At 51.9% G+C, this 22317-nt stretch overlaps 1 protein-coding gene across 1 annotated transcript; it reads right to left on the bottom strand.

Annotated features, from left to right (window-relative positions):
- Positions 1–19651: 19651 nt before the first annotated feature.
- Positions 19652–20836, bottom strand: LOC127053648 (actin-like). Its single transcript, XM_050958729.1, has one exon. It carries the CDS (start codon positions 20834–20836, stop codon positions 19652–19654), a length of 1185 nt encoding a protein of 394 aa, XP_050814686.1.
- Between the last annotated feature and the right edge of the window lie 1481 nt (positions 20837–22317).

The raw sequence follows: 22317 nt of genomic DNA, 5'->3' as shown, positions 1-22317 counted from the left end.
AACCTGTCACCCTTGAATCATTTCTTGTACACCTCGGAGGTCAGTTCAAACTTCAGTGGCAAAACCTGTTTGAACAGGTCATAGTACTCCATCTCAATACCATCTGTTTGGCTGAATTCCTCTATGGCATTCGTACCCAGCAAGGGGGGTCAGACAGCTGAGCCTGTCTGCAGGGTCAGTCTGGTGCAGATCACAACCCTTCTCAAAGGCTGTGAGGAAGGCATCAATATCCCCCTCCAGTTTGGTGTCTAGATTCCCCACAAAACTGGCATCTTGGTGCCCTTCCCCACTTACCCCTGGCAGGCCCTTTTGGCCTGCCTCTTCTCCAACTCCAACTCCTGCTCCCGCTGTTCTGCATGGTCCACCAACCTCTGCTCCTCCATCTCCAGCTCCTTTGCTTTCAGCTCCAGCTCCAGTCTCTGCAGCTCCTCCAGGGAGAAACCTGACTGGGGTCCCCCTATGCTGACTGAGCAGTCGGATCTGATAGACTCCCGACTGCTACATGGACTGTGTGTATCATTTTTGTAGTTGAAGTTATGAATATTGGCTATGTACTGGTATCTCAATGTGTTTTGATTCTAAGTAGCCTCGGTGAAGCATTTGGTCAGCTTTTTGAGAAAGCACTTGTCATAAACAGATAGTAGGAGTTCAAAGAACAAAAGTACTTTATATCTCTTTTGACTGTAAAGGGTTAACAAGTTCAGTGAGTCTGGCTGTCACCTGACCAGAGGACCAATCAGGGGACAGGATATTTTCAAATCTTGAGGGAGGGAAATTTGTGTGTGTGCTGTTAGTGTTTGGTTGTTGTTCTCTCTGGGTTCTGAGAGTGACCAGACCAGGTTTCTCTCCAATCTCTCTGATACAAACTCTTATAAGTTCAGAATAGTGAGTACTAGGTAGATAAGGCAAGTTAGGTTTATGTTTGTTTTCTTTATTTGCAAATGTGTATTTGGCTGGGAGGAGTTCAAATGTGTATTTGGCTGGAAGGAGTTCAAATTTGTATTTTGCTGAAAGGATTTTAATTTGTACTTGTATACTTAGGCTGGGAGGGTATTCCCGGTGTCTATAGCGGAAAAACCCTGTAACATATGCCATCTTAAATTTACAAAGATAATTTTTACTGTGTTTTTCTTTCTTTAATTAAAAGCTTTTCTTGTTTAAGAACCTGATTGGTTTTTTTAATTCTGGTGAGACCCCAGGGGACTGGGTCTGGATCCACCAGGGAATTGGTGGGGAGAAAGGAGGGAAGGGGGAGAGAAAGGTTATTTTCTCTCTGTGTTAGGATTACTTAATCTTTCAGGGAGAGTCTGGGAGGGGGAGAGAGAAGGAGGGGGGAAGGTGGATTTTCCTCTCTGTTTCAAGATTCAAGGAGTTTGAATCACAGTGATCTTCCAGGGTAACCCAGGGAGGGGAAGCCTGGGAGACGCAACGGTGAGGGAAAGGGTTTACTTTCCTTGTGTTAAGATCCAGAGGGTCTGGGTCTTGGGGGTCCCCGGGCAAGGTTTTGGGGGGACCGGAGTGCACCAGGCACTGGAATTCCTGGTTGGTGGCAGCACTACAAGTACTAAGCTGGTAATAGAGCTTAGAGGAATTCATGCTGGTACCCCATCTTTTGGACACTAAGGTTCAGAGTGGGGAATTATACCATGACAGCACTATTCTCAGTAAGTGCCAAATCAAGAAACACTTAACTGACTATGGACTTCTGGAGACCCCAATCCACATCTGAGCTTTCCTGGGAATGTTCAAATTAACATGTAAACAATGGTGTCAGCTGTTTGGCTGGTTTGGTGTGCCTTTAGAGTAAAGGAACCCCAGCCTTGGGCTGTAACTGCCCTACTCTAAGCAATGTGTCCTGAATTGACACTCAGAAGTGTCCCACCAAAGACAGCATCGTGACACCCCCTACATTGTGACAGCCCTTCTCAGGGGTCCACTCTCTCTCAGGAGTGAAGCCCCTCCGCTTCCTGGAACCTCATCTCTCTAAGCCTTAGCATGCCTGTCTCTAGCTGTGGGCTCCTTCAGGGAGTCCACTCCCTCTGGACCTCTGGGAACTCAATGCCCAGAAGAAATAATGCAACCCTGTTCTCTACACTGGAGCGACACTCAACCAGTGTAACACAGGAGGGTTTATTGGGTTTCTGAACACAGTATAGGAAACTCTCAGGGCCTTAGGCCTGGCCTTCCTCAGCACCGCATATCCTGTATCCAGGTGCTGTAATAAATAAAATGGGGGGATAGCTCCTTTTGATGTACACCCAGCCAGTTAGCTGTTAAATCCCTCTTGGTAGCTGTTCTTTACTTGCTTTACCTGTAAAGGGTTAAAAAGTCCCCCAGGTAAAGAAAAAAAGTGGGCATCTGACCAAAAGAGCCAATGGGAAGGTAGAACTTTTTAAAATTGTGAAAGAAACTTTCCCTTTGTGTGTTACCTCTGGGCTGAAGGGTCAGAGCAGCTATAAGCAGGTGGTGTGGCAAACTCAGGACAAATGGCTACAAAGGGAGGGGTAGTAATTAGTCCCAGGGGGATTAAAAGGCCTCTCCCTATCCACTGAAGAGAGATAGCCATGGGGAAATAAGGTTTAGCTGGAAAAGGAGTTACCAGGAAACTAATTAGGTTCAGCTGGCCCCAGCTGCTGGAGACCTTTTTAAACCCTCCCTGGCGTGGAAGCAGAGGGGAGAGTGAGAGAAGCTGCCAGCAAGTTAGGTGCAGCAAGGCTCTGAACCCTTCCAGCAAGGAAGGCTGCACTCTGTCTCCAAAAGGGGAGAAACCCAGCACAAGGGACTGACTGAGGGAGGGATCAGCCAGACCCTATGTGACCTGGAAGGATTTTGCTTTGCCCAAGCCTGTGTCTCCAAGGCTAAAAAGGACTGAACCTGCTGAGGAGAAGCAGGTACTTTGCCACATGTGGTGCCAGAAGTGGGATGGCATAGTGAGTGAGGATCTGTGGCAAGCCACCTCAGGGCAAGGTAAATCATAAAAAAAAAAAAAAAAAAAAAACGGAGGATGTAGTGAAGGCATTGATAGAGGCCACTGCGGCTCAACAAGAGGCTACCAGAGTACAGGTGGCGGCCCAGCAAGAGTCAGTACGAATCCAACAGGAGACAAACCAGTTGCTGATGACCCAGGTGGCCCAAGATCGAGCCACCCTGAATGAAGTAGTGAACCAATTGAAAGCCCTGACCATGCTGATGCATGGGGCCTAGGGGACCCAGCTGCTACGGGCAAGCAACTATTTACAGAAGATGACAAAAGACGACTAAATAGAGGCATATCTCCTTGCATTTGAGAGGACGGCACTGCGGGAGGCCTGGCCCCAAGACCAGCGGGCAGGCCTTCTGGCTCCATTCCTGTGTGGGGAGGCCCAGAAGGCCTACTTTGACATGACCACAGAAGCAGCTATGGATTACCCCCAGCTGAAGGCGGAAATCCTGGCGAGGTCAGGCGTGACGTCGGCCATAAGGGCCCAGCGCTTCCACGAGTGGAAGTACCGGGATGACAAAGCACCAAGGTACCAGCTGTTTGACTTGATCCACCTTGCCCAGAAGTGGCTCCGCCCTGAGACCCATGGGCCGGAGAAGGTAGTGGAAATCCTGGTATTGGACAGGTACATGAGGGGGTTGCCGCTGGACATACGGGGGTGGGTCCGCCAAAATGATCTCTCCTCTTATGATGAACTAGTTGCTCTCATAGAGAGACATTTAGCAGCCCAAGAACTTTCTCGGACCACTGGGGAAGGAAGGCGCCAGAATCGGAGATCAGTCTCCGCGCCGAGGCCCTGGTTTGCCCTAGCGCCAGGCAGGACAACGGAGGGGAGGAAGGAGGCGGAAGAGCAGCCAGCAGTCCTGGAGGACTGGAGGAGAAAGACTTGGGGGGTAAATCCCTGCAGCCCGAAAAATACGGGGCTGCAGGGCCGCCCAGAGGATTCCGGGGGCCTGGGGTCTTCGGCGGCAGGGGGCCCCCGCTTCGGCAGTAAGTCGGTGGTTGGGGGTCCTTCCACTCCGGGTCCTGCTGCCAAAGTGCCCTGAAGTGGGACCTGCCGCCGAAGTGCAGCTGGGTTTTCGGCGGTAATTCGGTGTTGGGAGGTTCCCGTTGTGGGTCTTCGAGGCACTTCGGCGGTGGGTCCCGGAACGGAAGGGCCCCCCGCCGCCGAATTACTGCCAAAGACCTGGCTGCACTTCGGCGGCCGGGGTCCTTCCGCCACAGAGTGGAAGGACCCCCTGCCGGCAAAGACTGGTTGCAGAAAAAGCTCCGGGGCCCCCGGCCCCACGAGAATTTTCCGGGGCCCCTGGAGCAAGTGAAAGATCCCGTTCCAGAGGCCCCAAAAAACTCTCACGGGGGCCCCTGCAGGCCCCGGGACCTGGGGCAAATTGCCCCTTTTGCCCCCCCTCTGGGCGGCTCTGCTGCCCCGAGCTGGGTACCGATGCTATGCCTGTGGCAAATTGGGGCATATCGCTGCCCAGTGCCCAAATCTAGGAGAGCCTATCCAACGTGAGCTGGGAGATATAGGGGGACCAAGTGATCTAATAAGTCTAGTCGGGGTTGCGATGGTCCCCCATAGATACACTAGGCCCGTTAAGATGAATGATATAGAGACCACAGTATTAATAGACTCGGGAAGTGCAATCACGTTAGTCCCGGGGAAGCTGATCAGGCAGGACCAACTATCCTGGGCCAAACGCTCGGGAATATCCTGTGTGCCTGGGGATGTCAGCTATTATCCAACCATCCCCGTAAGAACAGAAGTTCTCGGAAACCCCACTAAGTTGACTGTGGGAGTAGTTCCGAAACTCCCCTACTCGGTCCTTATCGGACGAGACATCTCGGGGTTTGATGGCCTACACCCCGGGGATGAAGTAGAAGAAAATAATGACCCTGGGACCTAGATAGGTGACCCTCCCTCAGCCTTCCATGAGTTTAGCCAGAATTTGTTCTCCTTGCCGGGGAAGTCCAGGAAGACTCAGAGGGAATGGAGGGCGGATAAAAGGAGGAGGACGAGGATCCTGGCCCAGTACCAGATGTCTACGCTGGCAGGGGAAAGAAGGGGCTCAACTGACAGCGGGACTGGGTTGGCCATCAATAACCCTATCATTGGACCTGGTTCCCCAGGGGCTTTCCCCAAGGGGGAGACGGAGGTAGACCCCCCAGAATTTGGACAAATGGGGACCACACTCGGGAATTTTGGTCAGGATCAAGCCAATGATCCCATATACCACAATATTCATAAAGAAGTAGTCGAGGTAAATGGAGTCCCTGTGGAGGGAAGAGTTAAGCGCCCAGGGCCATATTACATGATTAAGAAGAATCTGCTATATAGAGTAGTCCGTGTCCAAGAGCAAGTCATAGAACAACTCTTGGTCCCCCAGAAGCATCAGAGAGCTGTAATGGATCTAGCCCACAGTCATTTGTTCGGGGCCCATCTAGGGGTAGATAAGACCCTGGATCGGATTCTACAGAGGTTTTTTTGGCCTGGCATTTATGCGCAGTCCGGCAATACTGTACCTTATGGCCGGAATGCCAGATACATGGGCCCCGACGACACTTAAGGGCCCCTTTGGTGCCTCTGCCAATTATCAAGGTTCCATTTGAGCGACTAGCTATGGACATAGTAGGGCCATTGGAAAAGTCAGCCCAGGGCCATCGGTACATTCTGGTAGTACTAGATTATGCCACCTGATACCCTGAGGCAGTACCCCTACGGAATACCATGTCCAAGACCATAGCCAAAGAATTAGTACAGATTTTTTCCAGAGTAGGAATACCTAAGGGGATCCTGACAGACCAAGGGACCCCCTTCGTGTCTAAGCTGATGAAGGACCTGTGTACAATGCTCCACATACGGACCCTTAGAACATCGGTCTACCATCCCCAGACCGATGGCCTGGTTGAACATTTTAATAGGACATTGAAAAACATATTACAGAAAGTGATTAGTCGTGACAGGAAAGACTGGGACACCCTGCTGCCTTATTTGCTGTTTACCGTACGGGAGGTTCCTCAGGCTTCCACTGGATTCTCCTCCTTCAAGCTGTTATATGGTCACCACCCCGAGGCATACTGGACCTGGCTAAAGAAGACTGGGAAGAACAGCCGAACCCTGGGAGAAAAGTTGTGGAACATGTGTTGCAGATGAAAGACAGACTAGCCCGAGTCACCCCCTTTGTGCGCGAACACATGGAGAAGGCCCAAGGGGCACAACGGACGTACTACAATCATCAAGCAATGACCCGGAAGTTCCAGATAGGGGACCAGGTGATGGTGCTCATATCCACAGTGGAGAGCAAGCTCCTGGCCAGATGGCAGGGGCCATATGAGGTAATAGAAGCTATAGGAGAAGTCAACTATAAGATCCAACAGCCAGGTCGCTGGAAGCAGGAGCAGATCTACCATATAAATCTGCTGAAACCTTGGCAGGATAGAGAAGCTCCAGTGGTTGCGCTAGGGGCACCATCCCCTAAAAGCAACCAGCCTGACCTGGTGGGAATATCTGTGGAGTTGACTCTGGAACAACGATCAGAAGTGATCAACCTGATCAAATGCAATCATGGGTTAGGGGTTTGTTACAGGAGTGGGTGGGTGAGATTCTGTGGCCTGCATTGTGCAGGAGGTCAGACTAGAAAATCATAATGGTCCCTTCTGACCTTAAAGTCTGAGTCTGAGTCTATGAGGATGTGTTCTCGGAAAAGCCAGGCAGAACTATGGAGGTTCACCATCACATCTTCACAGAACCTGGAGTGAAGGTGAACGTTAAGCCATACCGGATCCTGGAGGCCAAGAGAGAAGAGATTAGGAAAGAGGTCAGGAAGATGCTGGCCTTAAGAGTCATCGAAGAATCTCATAGTCAATGGTCCAGTCCCGTGGTTTTAGTGCCTCAGCCGGACGGCAGTATGAGGTTCTGCAATGACTTCCACAAGCTGAATGAGGCGTCCCGATTTGATGCATACCTTATAACCAGGATAGATGAGCTGATTGACTGATTGGGAAAGGCACGGTTTATGTTTACCCTTGACCTTACCAAGGGCTATTGGCAGATCCCCCTGGCCAAGGCCGACAAGGAGAAGACAGCCTTTGCAACTCCAGAAGGATTATATCAGTACACTGTTCTCCCTTTTGGGCTGTGTGAGGCCCCCACTACTTTCCAGCTGCTAATGGACAAACTGTTATGACCCCATGGAAAGTACACAGCCTCTGAAGTAGGGCTGGAGGCAGTGCTTTCACAAATGGTCGGAGAAGACGAACATCCCATCCTCTTCCTCACTAGGAAGTTCCTACCTAGGGAATGGAAATATGCCATAGTGGAGAAGGAATGCCTGGCAGTAAAATGGGCCATAGAAAGCCTCCTCTACTATCTACTTGGACAGAGGTTTACTCTGGTCACAGACCATGCCCCTTTGCAGTGGATGCACCAAAACAAGGACAAAAACGTGAGAATAACAAGATGGTTTCTGTCGCTCCAACCCTTCCACTTCACAGTACGACATAGGTCTGGAACACAACATGGCAATACGGATGGCCTGTCGAGGGTGCACTGCTTTCCGACCCAGTAGCCCAACCCCATAGTGTTGAGCGGGGGGATAGGGGGGTGGGGGATATGTGGCAAACCCAGGACAAATGGCTACAAAGGGAGGGGTAGTAATTTAGTCCCAGGGGGATTAAAAGGCCTCTCCCTATCCACTGAGGAGAGATAGCCATGGGGAAATAAGGTTCAGCTGGAAAAGGAGTTACCAGGGAACTAATTAGGTTCAGCTGGCCCCAACTGCTGGAGACCTTTTTAAACCCTCCCTGGCATGGGAGCAGGGGGGAGAGTGAGAGAAGCTGCTAGCAAGTTAGGTGCAGCAAGGCTCTGAATCCTTCCAGCAAGGAAGGCTGCACTCTGTCCCCAAAAGGGGAGAAACCCAGCACAAGGGACTGACTGACTGACTGACTGACTGAGGGAGGGATGAGCCAGACCCTGTGTGATCTGGAAGGATTTTGCTTTGCTCAAGCCTATGTCTCCAAGGCTAGAAAGGACTGAGCCTGCTGAGTAGAAGCAGGTACTTTGCCATAAGTAGGGTTATTTCTTTTATTTCTTATTGGCTTGTGGACTTGTGGACTCCTCTGTGCTAACCCCAGATGCTTTTCTTTGCTTGTAACCTTTAAGCTGAACCCTCAAGAAAGCTATTTTGAGTGCTTGATTTTTGGAATTGCTCTTTTAAAATCTAGCAAAAGCCTAGGTTCCAGATGTATTTTCTTTCTTTTTGTTTTTAATAAAATTTCCCTTTTTTTAAGAACAGGATTGGATTTTTGGTGTCCTAAGAGGTTTGTGCATGTTGTTTGATTAGCTGGTAGCCTGTCATAAACAGATAGCTAAGGGTTAATGTCTCTCACCTGGAAAGGGGTAACAAAAAACACCTGACCAGAGGACCAATCAGGAAACAAGACTTTTTCAAATCTGGGTGGAGGGAAGTTTTGGGTGTGAGTTCTTTGTTCTTTGTCTTGGGTCTGACCCTCTCGGCTCTGAGAGTAATTTTTCTATCTCCTGCCTTTCTAATCTTCTGTTTCCAAGTTGTAAGTACAAGGATAGTAAGACAATAGGTTGATATTGTTTTCTTTTGTATTTACATGTGTGTAGTTGCTGGAATGTGTTAAATTGTATTCTTTTTGGATAAGGCTGTTTATTCATTTTTTTCCTTTAAGCAATTGACCCTGTATATTGTCATCTTATTACAGAGACTATTTTTAATGTCTTTTTCTTTCTTTTTTTTATATAAAGCTTTCTTTTTAAGACCTGTTGGAGTTTTTCTTTAGTGGGGACTCCAGGGAATTGAGTCTGCAGCTCACCAGGGAATTGGTGGAAGGAAAAAGTCAAGGGGAAAATCTCTTTGTGTTAGATTTACTAAGCCTGACTTTGCATACCCTCTGGGTGAGGGGGAGAGATTAGATCTCTCGCTACTTGTGTTTCCAGGACTGGAAGCAGGGAATCTCCTAGGGTCGTCCAGGGAGGGGAGCCTGGGAGGAAGTAACAAGGAAACAAGGGGTGGGGGTTATTTCCCTTTGTTGTGAGACTCAAGGAATCTAGTCTTGGGGTCCCCCAGGGAAGGTTTTGGGGAGACCACAGTGAGCTAGGCACTGTATAATCCCTGGCTGGTGGCAGCATATACCAGGTCCAAGCTGGTAACTAAGCTTGGAGGTTTTCATGCTAACACCCATATTTTGGACGCTAAGGTCCAGATCTGGGAAAAAATGTTATGACATAGCCACAGTTAATTTCCTTTGTTTCCTTTCTCAGCTCTTCCCCAGAGGGGGCGGTGTGTGTGTGTGTGAAAGGGCTTGAGGGCACCACACAGGAGGAATTCCCAAGTACTTCTTCCTGGGTTCAAAGGGGGTTTTGTTGCATTTGAGTGGTGGCAGCATTTACCAAGCCAAGCTCAGAGAAAAGCTGTAACCTTGGGAGTGTAATACAAGCCTGTTGTAGCAAGTATTAATTTTTAAAATCCTTGCGGGCCCCACTTGTGCACTCAGAGTGAAAGAGTTGGGATTCAGCCTTGACATGGGAGCAGGAGCCAGGGGGAATAAGGCATGATGGGCAGTGTGTTCTGGGGCGAGGGAGTAGGGAGTGGGGTGAGGGTATAGGGCACGATGGCCAGAATGTTCCCAGGAGAAAGAGGGAGCAGGGTGTATAGGGCATGATGGACAGTGTGTTCTGGGGGCGGGGACCAGGCGTATAGGGCACAATGGGAACTGTGTTCCATGTTGGAGGGGGAAGTAGCATGGTATAGGGCACAATGGGCAGTGTGTTATGGGTGGGGAGGGAGGAGCGGAGGAGGGTATAGGACAGGATGGGAGTGCGTTCCCAGGGGGAGGGGGGAGTTGAGGGGAATAGAGCATGATGGGCAGTGTGTTCTGGGGGGAGGGGGAGTAGGAGGCACAGGGCATGATGGGCAGTTTGTTCTGGGGTGGGGAGCAGTGGGGAGGGTACGGAGCACGATGGGCAGTGTTTTCCAGGGGCAGGGAGGACCTGGGGGGAATAGGGTATGAGGGGCACTATGTTCTGTGGGCGAGGGAGAGAAGGAGATACAGGGCATGTGGGTGGGTATAGGGCATGATGGGCATTGTGTTTTGGAGGGGGGATTGAAATAGGGCTCGGGGGTATAGGGTATGATGGGCAGTGTGTTCCGGGGGGGGAGGTTGGGGTGGGGAAGGGTATAGGGCACAATGGGAAGTGTGTTTGGGAGGGAGTAGGGAGTGGGAGGTAGAGGGCACAATGGGCGGTGTGTTCTGGGGGGAGGGTATAGAGAACGATTGGTAGTGTGTTTATAGGGGGAGCTGGGGATATAGGTCAGTATGAGCAGTGTGTTCTGGGGAGAGGGTGAGCTGGGGAGTGTCGGGCATGATGGGCACTGTATTCTGTGAGGTTGCGGGGAGCCTGTGGGTATGGGGAATGATGAGTAGCGTGTTCTGGGGAGGAAGGGGAGCCGGAGGTATAGGGCAGGATGCAGAGTATGTTCCAGTGCGCAGGTGGGAGCCTGGGGTATAGGGCACGATGGGCAATGTGTTCCAGGAGGATAGGATAATGGGATCCACGCAGAATAAGGCACGACTGGAAGTGTGTTCTGTGGGAGGGAAGGGAGCCAGGTGTAAAGGACACGATGGGCAGTGTGTTCTGGGGGGCAAGGGGGAGCCAGGCTATAGGGCACAATGGGAAGTGGGTTTGGGGGGCAAGCAGGAGTTGGGAGGTATAGAGCATGATGGGCAGTGTGTTCTGGGGGGAGCGGGAGCTGGGGGTACAGGGCACGATGGGAAGTGTGTCCTGTGAGGGAGGGGGAGCCGCGGGGTATAGGGCACAATGGGCAGTGTGTTCCCAAGGATGATCTGGGGAGAACACGGCACAACAGGCAGTGTTGCCTGGGGGGGAGGAGGAGTGGGGTGTATAGGGCATGATGAGCATTGTGTTCTGGAGGTGGGGGTGGGGGGGTTTGAAATGGGAGCTGGGGGTATAGGGCATGATGGACAGTGTGTTCTGGAGGGAAGGTGGAGTGGAGTAGGGTATAGGGCATGATTGGCAGTGTGTTTTTTGGAGGGAAGCTGGGGATATAGGGCAATATGAGCAGTGTGTTCTGGGAAAGAGGGGGAGCAGGGGGTATAAGACAGGATGCGGAGTGTGTTCCAGGGTATAGGGGAGAGCTGGGGGTATAGGGCATGATGGGAAGTGTGTTCCAGTGGGGAGGGGGAGCAGGGGGTTTAGGGTATGATAGGCAGTGTGTTCCGGGGGGGGAGGAAGGGGTAGGAAAAGGTATAGGCCATGATGGGAGTGTGTTTTGGGGGCAGAGTGGAAGTCAGTGTATAGGGCATGATGGACAGTGTGTTCTGGCGGGGAGGGATACCAGGGGTATAGGATATGATGGGAACTGTGTTCCATGGGGGAGGGGGAAGCTGGGGGTACAGGGCACAATGGGCAGTGTGTTCTGGGGGGAATGGGGAAGCTGGGGGGGTATAAGGCAGTATGGGCAGTGTTTCCCTGGGGGGAGGAGGGTATAGAGGATGATGGTGGGTGAGTTCCAGTGGGGACGGGGGAGCCGGGGGTATAGGGCACTATGGACATTGTGTTTTGGGATGGGGGGGAATCAGGAGGTACAGAGCATGATGGGCAGTGTGTCCCTGGCAGGAGTAGGTATAGGCCATGATTGGCAGTAGGTTCCGGGGGCAAGGGTCAGCTGGGGAAGGCATAGGACACGATGGGTAGTGTGTTCCAGGTGGAGAGGGAGCAGGGGGTATAGGGCAAGATGGGTAGTGTTTTTCAGGGGTGTGGGGAGAGGTGGGGGTATAGGGCACAATGGGCAGTGTGTTCCTGGCAGGAGGGAGGAGCGAAGGAGGGTATAGGGCATGATGGGCAGTTTGTTCCGAGGGAGCAGGGGGTACAGGGCGCAATGGGCAGTGCTGTCCGGGGTGGGGGAGTAGGAAGCCAAGTGTGACATTATTGACATGAACTGTCACCGTATAGATCATTGTTGCAAACAAGGTCCTATAGTTACACCAAATCTTGTAGAAAGGAGGTCCAGTATGGTGTCTATGGAAACGTTATGATCTGCTGGTTATGATTATCCTATCTGTATGTATGTATCAATATTGTAATTGAAATTATGAATATTGGCTATGTACTTGTATCTCAATGTGTTTGATTCTAAGTAGTATTAGTGAAGCATTTGGTCAGCTTCTTGAGAAAGGAATTTGTAGATTAAGTGCCTGTGACAAAGTAGGGGATTTTCTTGGGTTTTTCAATGGTTTGCATGCACAGGGGGTGGGACTCAGTTTTCCTGGGTGTTATTGGTTTAATGAGGTGATGAGAGAGGGAGTTTGTTGTATATAGGACCAGCGAGGGAACTTGGGACCCCAGCCAATGGCCTGGAGAATGGATACCCCAGTGACTGGTAACCGAGAGGCCCAGCTCAGGAGTCACAGCCAGTTCTGGCCAATGGGAGGATAATGGGCTGTAAAGAGAGGACCCCCGGTAACCTGCCCAGCCAGTTCCTGCCACAGTGGGACAGAGGACAGCTGAGAGGAGAGGAGGCCCAGGTGATCCTGTTTACCTGGATAGAAGACAATGGACAGAGGCAGGACTTGGGGGATGTGATAGCAGATGCCCAGCTGGGAACCAGGGGGGCTCAGGACTGGAGAGAAAGCAGGCAGAGCTCACCTGGATGAACAGGAGACTTGGATGTGCTGTGTTGAGGGAGGCCAGGCCTGAGGGCCCTGAGAGTTTCCTATGCTGTGTTGAGATGCTCAATAAACCCTCCTGTTTTACGCTGGCTGAGAGTCACTCCTGTCTAGAGAATTGCATTATTCCCTCTGGGAGTGGAGGCCTCAGGGGTCCAGAGCGAGTGGACTCCCTGAGAGGGCCCATGGCGAGAGACAGGTGTGCTAAGGCTCAGAGAGATGCGGTTCCAGGAGGTGAAGGGGCTTAACTCCAAAGAGAGAGTGGACCCCCCAAGAAGGGCTGTCTCACTGAAGGGGATTCCCCACAGGGACTGCACAGGGCCATGAGTGGGCATGACCTGTGAGTCTGTGACAGTGCCCAATCAAGAAACATTTAACTGACAATGGACCTTGGGAGACTCCAATCCACATGAGATGTCTTCCTGGGAAAGTTCAAGGTAGCATGTGAGGAATGGTCACTCTCCCTGTAAAGAACTGAATCATGTATGGCCGTGTGACTTGCCCATGTGACTCCAAACTCTATCTTGCTGCTGTGATTTTCCACAGTAAGAACAAAGGGGTTTCCTTCCACATGGCAGAGGATATAAAAGGCCCTGGAAACCCCTCCATTTTTGTCCTCAGTCCTGCTTCTTACCTCTGGAGGAACTTTGCTATAAACTGATGCTCTGAACAAAGGACTGAATGACCCATCCCAGTTTTGGATGTACTCCAGAGACTTGATTTGAGCCTGCATTTTATTCCATCACTGCTACAAGCCTCAACCAAGAACTTTGCCATTACTATATGTAATTGATTCAGTTTAACCAATTTTAACTCTCATCTATATTTCCTTCTTTTTATGAATAAACCTTTAGATTTTAGATTCTAAAGGACTAGCAATAGCATCATTTGTGGGTAAGACCTGACTTGTATATTGATCTGGGCCTTGGGCTTCGTCCTTTCGAATAAGGAGAACCTTTTTCTTTTACTGGGATATTGGTTTTCATAACCATTCATCCCTACAAGGCGCGGTGCTGGTGGTGATACAAGGGAACTGGAGTACCTAAGGGAATTGCTTTTATGACTTCTGGTTAGCCAGTGGGGTAAAACCAAAGTCCTCTTTGTTTGTTGTGCCTTAGTTAAAAAAAGGATACCGAGCTTTGGGCTTTAACTGTCCTGCTCTAAGCAATTTGTCCTGAATTGATAGTCTCAATTGTTTCCTTCCAGAGGCCACATCGTTGTATCATTACATGGGGGCGATAAGAGCAGTGTGTTTCGTGGGGATGGATTGCCGGGGAGTAAAGGGCATGATGGGCAGTGTGTTCTGGGGGGAAGAGGGAACAGGGGGTATATGGCAGGATGGCCAGCATGTTTGGAGGGAGAGTGGGTAGCTGGCGGGTATAGGGCACGATGGGCAGTGTGTTCCAGGAGGGAGGGTAGAGCAGGGCACATTGGGCAGTGTGCTCCAGAGGAAGAGGGAGCCAGGGAGTATAGGGCACAATGGGCAGTGTGTTCTGGGGCGGAGACAGTGCGGGGGAGTATAGGGCATGATGGGCAGTGTGTTCCGGGGGGGAGGTCAGAAACGGGGGTACAGGGAACAATGGGCAGTGTCGTCTGGGGGGGGGAACAGTGGGATATAGGGCACAATGGGCAGTGTGTTTTGAGGGGGGGAAAGTGGGGGTAGAGAACATGATGGATAGTGTGTTCCGTGGGCGAGTGGGAGCAGGGGGTATAGGTCATGATTTGAAGTGTGTCCTGGAAAGGCAGGGGAAACTGGGGGGTATAGGGCACAATGAGCAGTGTGTCCCTGGGGGTTGGAGCATATATGGCACGGTGGGGGGTGAGTTCCAGGGGAGTGGAGCGCAGGGGGTACAGGGTGAGATGGGCCGTGTGTTCTGGGTGGGGAGGGGGATCTGGGGGTATAGGGCATGATGAGCAGTGTATTGTATGGAGGGGGAAGGGAGAGGAGCTGATGGGTATAGATCAGAATGGGCAGTGTGCTCCGGGGAGGAGGGGGAGCCAGGAGTATAGGGAATGATGGGCAGTGTGTTCCAGGAGGAGGGGGATCTGGAGGTATAGGGCACTATGGGCAGTGTGTTTTGGGGGAGAGTGGGAGCGGGGGGTATAGGGTATGATAAGCAGTTTGTTCTGTGGGGGTAGGGGGAGCCTGGGGGTATAGGGTACGATGCGCAGTGTTTTCCGGGGCAGAAGGATGAGCTGGGGGTTATACGGCATGATGGGCAGTGTGTTTCCGGGAATAGGGGGAAAGCCAGGAGGTGTAGGGTACGATGGGCAGTGCATTTGGCGGGGGGGTTAGCTGGGAGGTATAGCACACAATGGGTGGTGTGTTCTGGGGAGGAGGGGGATCTGGGGGCTATAGGGCAGGACAGTCTGTGTGTTCCAGGGAGTAACTGGGGGGTATAGGGCACGATGGGCAGTGTGTTCCAGGGGAGAGGGGGAGCAGGGGATATAGTGCATGATGAGCAGTGTGTTCTGGGGAACAGGGGGAACTGGGGGGTATAGGGAACAATGAGAAGTCTGTTTGGCGGAGGGTTAGTGGAGCGAGAGCCTTGTTCCCCTGGAGGTGGATGGGAGAAAGGTCAATGGCTACTGGGACATGGTGCTGAGGTGACGCTGGTCCAGCCCGAGGTGGTGGCTCTCAATAGGGTGGTGCCCAATACCTACCTGACCCTGACGGGCCTGAGCAGGACCCCATTCAAGGTGCCCATGATGAGGTACATCTGAAATGGGCCAAGGAGGGCCCCAAGGCACTATCATTTGCCCACTGAGGTGTTGTTGGAAGGTGACCTAGAGGATTGGCCAAGCAACCCCCAGAATGCCCTATTCATGAGACGTAGCCAGAGCCGGGGAGGAGCTCTACACCCTGACATTGGGGACCGTACGTCACTGGAGGCTCAGGACCCGACCTTGGTGGGGAGGGAGTGCCAAGAGACAAAGCTCAGAGGGGCTGTGGCTTCAGACCCAGCCAGCAAGAAGGAGCAGGTCCCCATCTCTTCCCCAACTGCTGAGTTCCAGACCGAATTGCAGAAAAATCCCTCCTTGCAGAAGCTAAGGGACTTGGCTAGCCTCAGTGCAGCACAGACCATGGGAAAGGGCTGCCAGGAGAGGTTCCTGTGGGAAAAGGGATTCCTGTGTCAAGAATGGGCTCCCCCAGGGGAAGTGGAGTCATGGGGGATCCGGAGGCAGCTGGTGGTCCCCCAGAAGTATTGCCGCAGGCTACTGGACCTGGCCTATGACATCCCTCTCTCAGGACACCAGGGAATCCGGCATACCGGGCAGAAGCTGCTACAGAATTTTTACTGGCCTGGAGTCTTTAATACCGTCCAACAGTATTGCAGATCCTGTGACCCCTGTCAGAAGGTGGGGAAGACCCGGGACAAGGGGAAAGCGGCTTTGAGACCTTTGCCCAGCGTAGAGGAGCCTTTTCAGAAGGTGGCTGTGGAATATCATGGGAGATGGGAGAAATTCCAGAAGACTGGAAAAGGGCAAATATAGTGCCCATCTATAAAAAGGGAAATAAAAACAACCCAGGAAACTACAGACCAGTTAGTTTAACTTCTGTGCCAGGGAAGATAATGGAGCAAGTAATTAAGGAAATCATCTGCAAACACTTGTAAGGTGATAGGGAATAGCCAGCATGGATTTGTAAAGAACAAATCGTGTCAAACCAATCTGATAGCTTTCTTTGGTAGGATAATGAGTCTTGTGGATAAGGGAGAGGCGGTGGATGTGGTGTACCTAGACTTTAGTAAGGCATTTGATACGGTCTCATGTGATATTCTTATCGATAAACTGGGCAAATACAATTTAGATGGGGCTACTATAAGGTGGGTGCATAACTGGCTGGATAAACATACTCAGATAGTAGTTATTAATGGTTCCCAATCCTGATGGAAAGGTATAACAAATGGGGTTCTGCAGGGGTCTGTTTTGGGACTGGCTGTGTTCAATATCTTCATCAACGACTTAGATATTGGCATAGAAAGTACGCTTATTAAATTTGCAGATGATACCAAACTGGGAGGGATTGCAACTGCTTTGGAGGACAGAGTCATAATTCAAAATGATCTGGACAAATTGGAGAAATGGTCTGAGGAAAACAGGATGAAGTTTAACAAAGACAAATGCGAAAAGGATGGGTTGATCCGGTTCTGTATAGACTATTGGAAGCTTAATGCCATCACTGTGTCTGATGCCTGCCCCATGCCCAGGCCTTACTAGCTCCTAGACAAGCTGGGAGGAGCTCGCTACCTTACTACCATGGATCTTACAAAGGGCTACTGGCAAGTACCACTGGATGCAGATGCCAGGCTGAAATCTGCCTTTATCACCCTTCTGGGGCTCTGATTTCCTGGCCCTGCCTTTCAGCCTCAAGGGGGCGCCTGCTACCTTGCAGCACCCGGTGGGGTGGAGAGTTTTGCCATGGTGTACATTGATGACATCTGTGTCTTTAGCCAGACATGGGAGGACCATGTGTTCCAGGTTAAACAAGTGCTGGACCAACTCCAGGAGGCTGGGCTGACCATAAAAGCTGAAAAGCGCAAGGTGAGGATGGCTGAAGTATCTTACCTCGGCCATTGGGTTGGGAGCAGTTGCCTAAAGCCAGAACCAGCCAAGGTGGAGGCGATCAGAGACTGGCCCACTCCCCAAACTAAAAAGTAGGTCCAGGCCTTTATTGGGATGGCAGGGTATTATTGAAGATTTGTGCCTCTCTTTAGCTCAATAGCCGCCCCCATCCCTGAGCTATGCAAGAAGGGAAAGCTAGACAAAGTGTTCTGGACCGAACAGTGCACAGAGAAGGAAACTCTGGTCAATGGCCCAGTTCTGATAAACTCAGACTTTGACAAGCCCTTTATGGTGTTCACGGATGCCTCAGACCCAGGTCTGAGTGCGGTGTTAATGCAGGTTGATGAAAAGGAGGAGCGACATCCCATCATGTACTTGAGCAAGAAGTTGTTACCTTGGGAGCAAAACTACGCGGCCATAGAGAAGGAATGCCTGGCTATGGCATGAGCCCTTAAGAAACTACAGCCATATCTATTTGACCACTCTCTCCAGACCTGGCTACACCAGATCAAAGGAGCAATGCCAAGCTCCTGAGGTGGAGCCTGCTCCTCCAGGATTATGATATGGAGGTGGTCCATCTGAAGGGAAGTGTCAACGTGATAGCTGATGCGTTATCCCAGAGATGGGGGCCTGAACTTCCCCAGGTCACTGATTAGAGTGACCCCGCTCAGTTCAGTCTTGAAGGGAGGAGAGATGTGATGGACTAGGGAGTATTAACCTGGTAATGTTGCATGGGAGTTTTACTAGTTTACTGTCTTCTGTTAACACAGGGTGTGCCTCTGTTTCCCTGAGGTACTGCACCAGTACTAGATGGTGATGGGCAATAAGACTGTGACTTCACTGATGGATGATACTTGATGGGCAGCACTTTGTCTTAAACATTGGTGGCTGCCCTCTGTAACCTCAGCCCAGGAGGGAGTTGGGGCCAGGTGACACCTTCTGCCAGGGAAACTGGACAAAGGCTGGAGGAGAGGCCAGGCATGTGGCTGGATGAGGCAGCAGGAAGGGGTTTCAGTTTGGAGCTGGCTGGGGAGACAGGTGGAGGCTCAGAACCTGGGTCTGGGCTCCCCATCCTTTAAGAGGGATCTGACTGAGGGGTCCTGTTTTCTGTACCTACAAGCTCTGTTTTAGACTGTGTTCCTGTTATCTAATAAACCTTTTGTTTTGCTAGCTGAAAGTCATGGTGAACTGCAGGAAGTAGGAGAGGGGTGCAGAGCCCTGACTCCCCCACACTCCGTGACAAGGGGGTATAGAGCAAAATGGGCAGTGTACTCCAGGGAGTAAGGGGAATCCAGAGAATATAGGGCATGATGGGCAATGTGTTCCTGGGGGGAGGGGGAGCCAGGGATGTATGGTACGATGGGCAGTGTGTTCTAGGGGGAGGGAGGAGTATAGGACATGATGGGAAGTGTGTTCCTGGAGGAGGGGGAGGGGAAGTCTGGGGGTTTAGGGCACGATGGGCAGTGTGTTCAGGGAGGTAGCAGGGAGCAGGAGGTATAGGGCATGATGGGCACCGTGTTCCAGGGGGAAGGGGGAGCTAGGGGGGTATAGGGCACAATGGGCAGTGTTTTCCAGGGGAGTGGGGGGGAGCTGAGAGAGATAGGGCCCGATGGGCACTGTGTTCCAGGAGGGAACAGGGGGTGTAGGGTACGATGGGCAGTGTGTTCCAGGGGGGTGGGAGAGGAGAGAACCAGGGGTATAGGGTACGATGGGCAGTGTGATCCGAGGTGGGGAGCCGTGGGATATAGGGCACAATGGGCAGTGTGTTTGGTGGCAGGTTAGCCGGGAGGTATAGCGCACGATAGGCAATGTGTTCCAGGGTGGAGGGGTAACTGGGGGATATAGAGCAGGACAGGCTGTGTGTTCCTGCAGGCAGGCTAGAGCTGTGGGGTATAGGGGAAGATGGGCAGTGTGTTCCCAAGGGGGAGGGGGAGCAGGGGGAATAAGGAACGATGATCACTTTGTTCCAGGGTGGAGGGGGAGCTGTGGGTGTAGGGTACTATGGGTAGTGTGTTCTGCGGGTGGAGATCTGGGAGGTATAAAGTACGATAGGCAGTGTTTTCTGCGGTGGAGGGGGAACTGGTGGGTATAGGGAATGATGAGCAGTGACCCCAGGGGTGCTCCCTGGGAACTTCCCCACCAATGGATGCACCTGTTCATTACCCATGGAGCTCAGATCTGGTGCACATGCCCATCTTGGTCTGCCCATGGTGCAGACCCCATGATTTCTGTTGCTCAGCATGGGTAGCCCCAGTGGGTTTCCCCTCTGTGAGGCTGGCAGGCAGCATCTAGCGAGGAAGCCAGCTCCGTGCCTGTTGTCCCGTAAGCAGCGTTTATAGAGGGACTTTCCCGTACCCATGCCTCTCATGCCCTGTGCCCGCCCAGCTTGCCCACTCAGAAGCAGTGCCGGTGGACTACAAAAGATCCTTTCTCATTGTAGGCCAGGCGGCTGATCCAGATGTTCTGGAAGGCGTTGAGTGATGCTATGATGGAGCCACCTAGCCACGCCGAGTAGCTGCGGTGGGGGGAAGCCAGGATGCCCACTTGCCCCTTGCCCACTGTCTCCATCCTGAGCAGCTCCTTCTTGATCCTCTCAGAGAAGCCGCGGAGCATGGTGGTTCCCCCAGCCAGCACCATGTTGGCCAGCAGCTCTGCCTGGTGCTCCGGCTTGCACTTCCTGATGCTGTTCATGGCATGGATGTGAATGCCCACCTCAGGGAAGCCCAGGACGGAGGGGGTAAAAAGCGCCTCAGGGCAGCGGAAGCGCTCACTGCCAATGGAGATGACCTGCTTGTCGGGAAGGGTGAAGTCCATGAGGTATTTCTTCTCATCCCCATTCAGCTCAGCCTGGAAGTCCTCAGGGATGTAGCAGCACTGCTCCTTTATCTTGCAGACCAGCTCCAGCTCTTCCTCCTGGAAGGGGTTCCCACACTCCCCCATCAGTTTGGCTAGGTAACGTGTCAGCCTGCTGCCTGCCATGTCCAACCGGTAGGTGGCGTGAGGCAAGATGTAGCCATCGCGGACAGGAGCAGTGTACGAGGTCCCATAGCCAGAGCCAATCACTAGCCCACTGGTGCGCCCATAGGAATATACCGAGAGCAGGGACTGGTGTGCCACAAGCATCGCCGGCACCTCAAAGCTCTCGAACAGCAACTCGGCCATCTTCTCCCGGTTGGTGGTCGGAGAGAGGGGGGCATCTGTGACCAGCACGGCCAGCTCCTTGGGGCATACACTGAGCTCTCTATTAAAGATGTGGTGCCATAACATCTCTAGGGCGTCCCAGTCAGTCACCACACCATGGGTCATCACCATGCTTGTGGTCACCTCCGAGCTCCTGCGTGGGATGCTTTCCCCAATGTAATATAGGGGGCTGTCCTTGGTTCTGATCTTGGGAACCCCTACGTAGCTCGGCAGGATGGACCGCGGTTTCTCGTCCCCGGCCAGCCCACTCTTGGTGTAGCCAGTGCCAGTGTCTATTACCACAGCACAATAGTCTTTGTACTTCTCTGAGGCAAGGTCCCTGGTGCTAGATCCATGGCCGGCAGGACTGTGACTCTTAGGTTTCTTCCGCTGGCTCATTTCAGAAGGGCTTGCCGCACACTCTTCCTCTGAATCCTACCTGCAGTCCCAAGAGCCAGCCCCAAGTGCTGGGTGAGAGAAGAACCCAGGAAACAGCTAGGGAGTGCTGTGTTGCCATAGCAACACCTTGCATCATGGACAGAAAGCAATGACATCATAGTGCCAGGAAGAAGGGGGAGCTGCTCACAGGGGCTCTTGGGAAGGTGCAGAGGGTAACAATCTGCTCAGGTTGAGGCCAACACAGATTCTGCTGTCGAATTCTGTGGGACATGGGTCCTGGCCTACACAGAGACATGTGACTGCTCAGCGAGAGCAGCTGAGCAATGACTGCATATCAGAGACATGCACAGTACCCTGTAGCCAGTGGGGATTCCTCTGACTCAGGGCGCTGCATTGCTGCCAATGCATGGCAGTTTGTCCACAAGTCTGTCTGTCTATTTATCTGCCCATTGCCATATATGTCTGTCCACCCAGTGCCCTGCATGTCCCTCCATCTGTCTGTCTGTTCAGTGCCCATCATTATTTGGCTGTTAAGGCTTGAACAGAGATTGGCCCTGGTTTGAGGTATGTTTACTGAGAATATGTTTGTATTTGCTCTTAGTTAACATGGAGATCTAAGAAAATAATCTGACCAATTCCCTGATCTGTGAGATCTCTGCTCCTGCCATCTCACTGGCCAGTGGCAATCTCCTTATTCTCATCTAGTCAGGAAAAAACTGCTGGAATTTTGTACCCCAGGGTGTGACTGTTGGCAAATGAGCTGTGCTGTGCTTGGGTAGAGAAGCAGTCACAGTCCACAGCTAGCTGTACCTTTTGGCTCCTGCTGTCTGTTTGTTTGAGTCCATCCTCTCTCAAAGCTGGCAACACTGCCCCCCTCCCCCCGCCCTCACGATTCCTCCCCTCTCAGACTGGGTCACAGAGCACAGACTCCTGGCACCAACCATGGCCTCAGCAGGCCTGGCTGGAGCAGGCTGCTCATCAAAACTTCCCTCAGCTACCCAAAGCACCCTTTTCAGCCACAGTATTTGACAATCTCACCAGTAGGACAAAATACACAAAAAAGCAAAATAGGATAGTAAAGCAACACAAAGCTTGTCTGTCTTCCCTGCAGCTTCCCAGCCTGGCTTCTTCAGCCACTGGAGCAATTCCCAGCCAGAGGGCTGAGCCCAGCCTGATGGAGGTGAGGGGGTCAAAGAAATTGACCCTTGCATGTCCCTTGGTGAATGGTGCTGTCTCCCTTCTATTGGTATTAATCTCTTGTAACACAGAGTCAATAACAGAGTAACCATCAAACATATGGTAGTGTAATACAGACCTCTCCCCTGGCTATCTCAGAAACCATGGGGAATGGGCTTTGGTCTCTGATTGGATGAGTGTGCTGCTGCTTCTGGGACATGGGCATTGCACCAGTGTTTCTGTGAGCAATTGTGTAAGACTCTGAAATTCACTTTTCACCAATGCCCTGGCAGTGCAACTTGATT

This window comes from Gopherus flavomarginatus, chromosome 6 (genome assembly GCF_025201925.1).
Source record: "Gopherus flavomarginatus isolate rGopFla2 chromosome 6, rGopFla2.mat.asm, whole genome shotgun sequence".
NCBI lineage: Eukaryota > Metazoa > Chordata > Testudines > Testudinidae > Gopherus > Gopherus flavomarginatus.
The sequence above is the reverse complement of the archived record's forward strand: the minus strand, read 5'-3'. Positions and strand labels throughout refer to the sequence as shown.

What these genes read in the sequence shown, in the direction of transcription:
- LOC127053648 (XM_050958729.1), bottom strand. Translation starts at nt 20,836, where the DNA reads ATGAGCCAGCGGAAGAAACCTAAGAGTCACAGTCCTGCCGGCCATGGA.